Here is a 7,564-nt window from a genome sequence, read left to right as displayed (position 1 = left end):
ATCTGGAAGTTCACGGTTCATGTATTGCTGAAGCCTGGCTTGGAGAATTTTGAGCATTACTTTACTAGCGTGTGAGACGAGTGCAATTGTGCAGTAGTTGGAGCATTCTTTGGCATTGCCTTTCTTTGGCATTGGAATTAAAACTGACCTTTTCCAGTCCTGTGGCCATTGCTGAGTTTTCCAAACTGCTGAAATATTGAGTGCATCACTTTCACAGCATCACCCTTTAGAATTTGAAATAACTCAACTGGGATTCCATCACCTCCACTAGCTTTGTTCATAGTGATGATTCCTAAGGCCCACTTGACTTCACATTCCAGGATGTCTGGCTCTAAGTGAGTGATCACACCATCGTGATTGTCTGGGTTGTGATGATCTTTTTTGAACAGTTCTTCTGTGTATTCTTGCCACCTCTTCTTAATGTCTTCTGCTTCTGTTAGGTCCATAGCATTTCTGTCCTTTATTGAGCCCATCTTTGCATGAAATGTTCCCTGGGTATCTCTAATTTCCTTGAAGAGATCTCTAGTTTTTCCCATTCTGTTGTTTTCTTCTATTTCTTTGCATTGATCGCTGAGGAAGACTTTCTTATCTCTCCTTGCTATTCTTTGGAACTCTGCATTCAGTTGCTTATATCTTTCCTTTTTTCCTTTGCTTTTCACTTCTCTTCTTTTCACAGCTATTTGTAAGGCCTCCTCAGACAATCATTTTGTTTTTTTGAATTTCTTTTTCTTGGGGAATGTCTTGATCCCTGTCTCCTGTACAATATCACGAACCTCTGTCCATAGTTCATCAGGCACTCTGTCTATCAGATCTAGTCCCTTAAATCTATTTCTCACTTCCACTGTATAATCATAAAGGATTTGATTTAGGTCATACCTGAATGTTCTAGTGATTTTCCCCCACTTTCTTCAATTTTAGTCTTAATTTGGCAATAAGGAGGTCATGATCTGAGCCACAGTCAGGTCCTGGTCTTGTTTTTGCTCATTGACTGTATAGAGCTTCTCCATTTTCGGCTGTAAAGAATATAATGAATCTGATTTTGGTATCAACCGTCTAGTGATGTCCATTAGTAGAGTCTTCTCTTCTGTTGTTGGAAGAGGGTGTTTGCTATGACCAGTGTGTTCTCTTGGCAGAACTCTATTAGCTTTTGCCCTGCTTCATTCTGTACACCAAGGCAAAATTTGCCTGTTACTCCAGGTGTTTCTTGACTTCCTACTTTTGCATTCCAGTCCCCTATAATGAAAAGAACATCTTTTTGGGGTGTTAGTTCTAGAAGGTCTTGTAGGTCTTCATAGAACCGTTCAACTTCAGCTTCTTCAGCGTTACTTGTCGGGGCATAGACTTGTATTACATCGTGATATTGAATGGCTTGCCTTGAAAAACGAACAGAGATCATTCTGTTGTTTTTGAGATTGCATCCAAGTACTGCATTTGGACTCTTTTGTTGACTATGATGGCTACTCCATTTCTTCTAAGGGATTCCTGCCCACGGTAGTAGACATAATGGTCATCTGAGTTGAATTCACCCATTCCAGTCCATCTTAGTTTGCTGACTCCTAGAATGTTGATGTTCACTCTTGTCATCTCCTGTTTGACCACTTCCAATTTGCCTTAATTCGTGGACCTAATATTCCAGGTTCCTATGCAATATTGCTCTTTACAGCATCAGACCTTGCTTCTATCACCAATCACATCCACAACTGGGTGTTGGTTTTGCTTTGGCTCCATAACTTCATTCTTTCTGGAGTTATTTCTTTACTGATCTCCAGTAGCTTATTTAGGCACCTACCCAGCTGGGGAGTTCATCTTTCAGTGTCCTATCTATTTGCCTTTTCATATTTTTCATGGTGTTCTCAAGGCATGAATACTGAAGTGGTTTGCCATTCCCTTCTCCAGTGGACCACATTCTGTCAGACCTCTCCTCTATGACCCGTCTGTCTTGGGTGGCCCCACAAGGCATGGCTTAGTTTCACTGAGTTAGACAAGGCTGTGGTCCATGTGATTAGATTGGCTAGTTGTCTGTGATTGTGGTTTCAGTCTGTCTACCCTCTGATGCCCTCTCTCAGTGCCTACCATCTTACTTGCTTTTCTTTTACCTTGGATGTTGGGTATCTCTTCACGGCTCTTTCAGCAAACACAGCTGCTGCTCCTTACCTTGGACGTGGGGTAGCTACTTTCCATAGTCAACAGATACGTAAACATTCTATTATGCTAATTGAATTGTCTCAACATCCTAAACTGGTCTTTTCATAGAAAGCAGCATATTGTTGTTCATTGCTAAGTTGTCTCTGACTCTGAGATCCCACGGATTGTAGCACACCAGGCTTCCATAACCAGCACTATCTCCTGGAGTATGCTCAAGTTCATGTCCATTGAGTTGATGATGCTATCTAACAATCTCATCCTCTGCTTTTGATCATATTTTTCCTCTAATGATATTTTTTAAGCTAGGTACATTGTCCTGAGGTTGGAGAGGTGTTTTGAAAATAATAGTCTTTCACTTATTTATTTGAAAGAAAAGGTCATCTACTAATATTTACTAGTTAAAATTTTTCAAATTAAAGTTATTATATCCATACTCTATGGTGCACAACTCAGATCTTGAGCCAATCTCTAATTCTTGTTTTGGAAAATATTGAGCCTAACTGAAAATTTAACAAATAGAAGAGGAATAACTTTCATATGGACAGAAATAAAAGGCAAACTCCCCTGAGTGTAATTTTGTTGTTTGTATCTCTTTAAAATCTAAAGAACCCAAAACTAATTGCAATATATTTACATAGACATCTCACTTCAAAGTCCCACCAAAATGTTTAGTTTTGCATTCTTTGCTATTCAATTATAATCCTACATAGAATTGAAACACCAGTGGCATATTCCAATGATATCAGAGAGAGGTGGTCTAAAAGGCCTTGCTATTCATGTGCTTCTATACAATCAGCATTAACAGCACCTGGAAACATGTTAATAAATTCAGATCTTAGATCTCACTTCAGGTCCACTGATGGAGAATATTTTACAAAGATTTCCCATGTGACTTATCCATATATTAAATATATATAATAGATGGTTGGTTTTACATTCCACTAGCTGGCTGATTTTCTTCCTCGGTTGCACAATAGAATCATCTGGAGAGCTCTATTTCAAAAGATACCTTATTCTCACTCCTTAGTCAACTTGCATAATTTAGGGAGGGCCCTGGTGGCTCAGAGGTTAAAGTGTCTGCCTGGAATGCAGGAGACCTCGGTTCAATCCCTGGGTTGGGAAGATCCCCTGGAGAAAGAAATGGCAACCCACTCCAGTACTCTTGCCTGGAGAATCCCATGGAGGGAGGAGCCTCATAGGCTACAGTCCATGGGGTCACAAAGAGTCAGACACGACTGAAGAGTCAGACACGACTGAGCGACTACACTTTTTACTTTTACTTTCAACAACCATGCAGTTAAAAAAAGAGGAATGTAAAGTCAGAAAGTGAAGATTTAAATAGTAGTTTGTTCACTTACTCTGTCTGAAAATACTTTCTATGAACTTTATTTCCCTCAGGGAATTACAGTGATAAAATAAGTAATATGCGTGAGCATATTAATAAACTGTAAAATACTAAACTAAGTTACTCTTAATGACTGACAGGTATAAAATCAAATAAATCAGCATTTTTAAGAAATTAAAATTTTCTATCTCCAAAATAATAATATTCAGAGTATGTATGTGAGTCAACTGATTTTGAAATAACAAATGTTTATTAAGATGCAAATAGTTCTTCCCTGACTCAGAACTTGTACATCATAATCTCAGGAAATAGGAATCAGGAGTTTGTATTTTTAATAAATTACCAATGTAATTATTGTGTCTCTTTTATCCCCTGACTTATGAGCTAGAAGAGGAATTTGAAAAACTAAACTCACAACTATAAACACACTGTAGCTAGTACTGACAAGCTTATTGGCCTTCCTGCAGTGATCTCTTACTTCATATGATAATACTGTATAGACTCCTTAAACCCACGTCTCTTCTGAATTACTCCAGGCACAAAACAAAATGGAAAGAACCAACTGGACAGACATTGAGTTCACTTTACAGGGACTTTCTAAGTATCCAAGAGCCGAAAAATTCCTATTCATGATGTTCTTGGTGATGTACATGGTGATCCTCCTGGGGAACAGCACTTTGATCATCCTCACTCTCCTGGATTCCCGCCTTCACACCCCTATGTACTTCTTTCTCAGTAACCTTTCCTTTCTTGACATTTTGTACACATCCTCCTTTATCCCCTCAACAATGATACACTTTCTATCAGAGAAAAAAAAAATCTCCCTCACTAGATGTGTTGTTCAGATGTCTGTCTCCTTCACCATGGCATCTACAGAGTGTGTACTTCTAGCAGTGATGGCATATGACCGTTACGTAGCCATCTGCATCCCTTTGAGATATCCTATCATCATGAGCAAGGCACTTTGTATTCAGATGGCAGCTCTCTCATGGGGATTGGGCTTTCTCAACTCATTGACACAAACAATTCTTGCAGTACGGTTGCCCTTCTGTGGGAAAAAAGTCATCAATCATTTTGTTTGTGAAATATTGGCCTTTCTCAAGCTAGCTTGCACAGATATTTCCTTGAATGAGATTACTCTAATGTTAGGCAATGTCATATTTTTGTTTGTTCCATTACTGTTGATTTCCATCTCCTACATTTTCATCCTTTCTACTGTACTAAGAATCAATTCAGCTGGAGGAAGAAAAAAGGCTTTTTCCACATGCTCAGCCCACATTACAGTGGTGACTATGTTTTATGGGTCAATCCTCTTTATGTATATAAAGCCAAAGTCCAAAGATACTGCTTCTGACAAACTGATTGCTCTCTGCTATGGAGTAGTCACACCGATGCTCAATCCTATCATCTATAGCCTGAGAAATACAGAGGTGCATGATGCTATGAAAAAATTGACAGCTAGACAGTTCTGGAAGAAAGGATGAGGAAATTACATCTTTGAGCTTTTGCACAAAATAAGCTTATATAGTGGAGATAAGTTTTTCAATATAAATGGAAGAATGGAAATTAAGGATATATGTAAAATTATAGAATTTAACTGTTAAAAAGAAATTTCACAGTAATAATCTACCTTTGTCATTTATGAAAATAACATAAAAATGTAGGGACAACTAGTGTTAGAAGTGGGAGTAAACTTTTAGAAACAAAATTGAAATAAAGCTTTTCAACAAAAAATCCAGAGCACACGTCTACATAACCTAAAAAACATATATTTTCACTCCCCTTTTTGAGGAAACTATTTGATTTCATGTTTTTTGTTTATTTTTGGTTTCTGTTTTACCCAGAGACTTTATCTGGTCCCAACCAAGTCCTTCTGGTACATATTTTCCTTTTTCTTTCCCTCACTGTTTTTCTCCCATCTGCTCTGCATGCACTATGCTGCATTCACTATATAGTTAACCAAATATATCAGGTTCTTTCATCCCTAGGACAACACTGTATGTCACTTTACCCCCATTATGATAGATCTCCTAAGGTGACATCATAGTCACCTAATTAAAGACACTTTGCTATATCTTCTGAAAATCCTTCCAAAACTTACCTAAAGTAAAATACTATTTACAATAGCCAAGATATGAAGGCAATTTATATGTCCACCAGCAGATGAAGGGATAAAGAAGATGTGGTACACACACACACACACACACACACACACACACACACATTTGGGGCTTCCCTGGTGACTCAGATGGTAAAGAATCTGCCTGCAATGCAAGAAGCCTAGGTTTGATCCCTGGGTTGAGAAGATTCCCTAGAGAATGGAATGGCTACCGAATTCAGTATTCTGGCCTGAAAAATTCCAGACAGAGGAGCCTGGTGGGCCACAGTCCATGGGTGTACAGATTGGGACATGACTGAGTGACTTACAGTTTCATATATTAGAAGATTTGCATGTACATCATTATTCTGAGAGGTGGGAGTAATTAACAAAAGTGGTTCCACAATTAATTTCTTGTGAGCTATAACTTCTTTCTGAAATGCATTTTTAGAAACATCACCATATACATTTTGCTTTTTATAGTTTCATATATTAAAATTTATTGACTATAAGGACATATTGATTTTTTTTTATATTTAATATAAATTTATTTATTTTAATTGGAGGCTAATTACTTTACAGTATTGTATTGTTTTTGCCGTACATCAACATGAATCTGCCACAGGTATACACGTGTTCCCCATCCTGAACCCCCCTCCCTCCCCCCTCCCCATACCATCCTTTTGGGTAGTCTCAGTGTACCAGCCCCAAGCATCCAGTATCATGCATCAAACCTGGACTGGCGATTTGTTTCATATATGATACTATACATGTAAAGCCTATACTTGTTTTTTTTTCAGATTTCTTTAATTTTTTTGAATTTTGAGCTTCTCAGGTGGTGCTAGTGGTAAAGAAACCCCCATCCCTCTAATGCAGAAGACATAAGAGACATGGGTACAATTCTTGTGTTGGGAAGATCCCCTGGACGAGGTCACAAACACCTACTCCAGTATTCTTGTCTGGAGAATCCTGTGGACAGAGGAACCAGGTGGGCTACTGTCCATAGGGTTGCAAAAACTCAGACATGATGGAAACGACTTAGCATGCAACACAAAGTTAATTTGCAATGGTAGGTTCATTTCAAGTGTAAAATAAGGTGATGTGTGTATGTGTGTATGTGTGAGCGTATGTGTATTCAGATTCTTTTACATTAAAGAAATAAAGACATTCATTATATCACAAATTAAATTCTACTTGTGATCAAATAAAATATTACCACTTTGTAAGAAAAAATGAAAAGATACTAGTATAGGGACAGTGAAGTGATAGAAGGTAATGTGAATCAAAAGAAATGGGAGCAAAATTACATACAGGGGATGAAATAACAAGTAAACATACAAGGTATAGTGAGAGCCAGGTTTCTACTAGTGGAGGCATAAAATATACAAAAAGAGGAAAAACTAGAATAAGCTCTGTGGTATTGGATTAGAATTAGAGACAATGTGAGCTCACTGCCTTCAGTATATACATATAGAAAGTAATATACATATAGAAAGATAGAGAGATAGATTGATATAGGTACATATTTAGAAATCAACAGTGGATGTAAATGTTTGTAAATGTACATATATTTACATGTACACATGTACATAAGAAAAGCACATTTATTCCCCAAATATGCCCACTGAGAGGGCTTGGGATCAGTGATACATTAATAGTAATTGTACATCTATTGCCAGATTTTGATTTCTAAGTGTAATACTTTTCCACTAAAGAGGAACCAAGGCTAATGCCAAGAATGGTGCTGGCAAAAATCTTAACCTTGGTGTGGTTTTCTTCCTGTTTCTCATTCTTCTGATTACTGATATTCTTGTGATTATATATTTATTTTTCATCAAATTTAGAAAATTTCCATACACTATTTCTTTAGATACATTTTTACCAATGCATTTGCTTTTTTGTACTCCAATTACATGTATATCAGGCTACTTAAAGCCTTCTCACCCAATCTGTTCACTTTTTCAGTCATTTTCTCT

At 37.5% G+C, this 7,564-nt stretch overlaps 1 protein-coding gene across 1 annotated transcript; it reads left to right on the top strand.

The window, feature by feature from the left end:
• The first annotated feature begins 4,038 nt into the window (after positions 1 to 4,038).
• Positions 4,039 to 4,974, top strand: LOC101104378 (olfactory receptor 13D1-like). The gene has a single exon (XM_004005219.4). It carries the CDS (start codon positions 4,039 to 4,041, stop codon positions 4,972 to 4,974), a length of 936 nt encoding a protein of 311 aa, XP_004005268.2.
• The last annotated feature ends 2,590 nt before the right edge of the window (positions 4,975 to 7,564 follow it).

This window comes from Ovis aries, chromosome 2 (genome assembly GCF_016772045.2).
Source record: "Ovis aries strain OAR_USU_Benz2616 breed Rambouillet chromosome 2, ARS-UI_Ramb_v3.0, whole genome shotgun sequence".
Classification (NCBI taxonomy): domain Eukaryota; kingdom Metazoa; phylum Chordata; class Mammalia; order Artiodactyla; family Bovidae; genus Ovis; species Ovis aries.
This window is presented reverse-complemented; position numbering and strand designations above follow the sequence as displayed.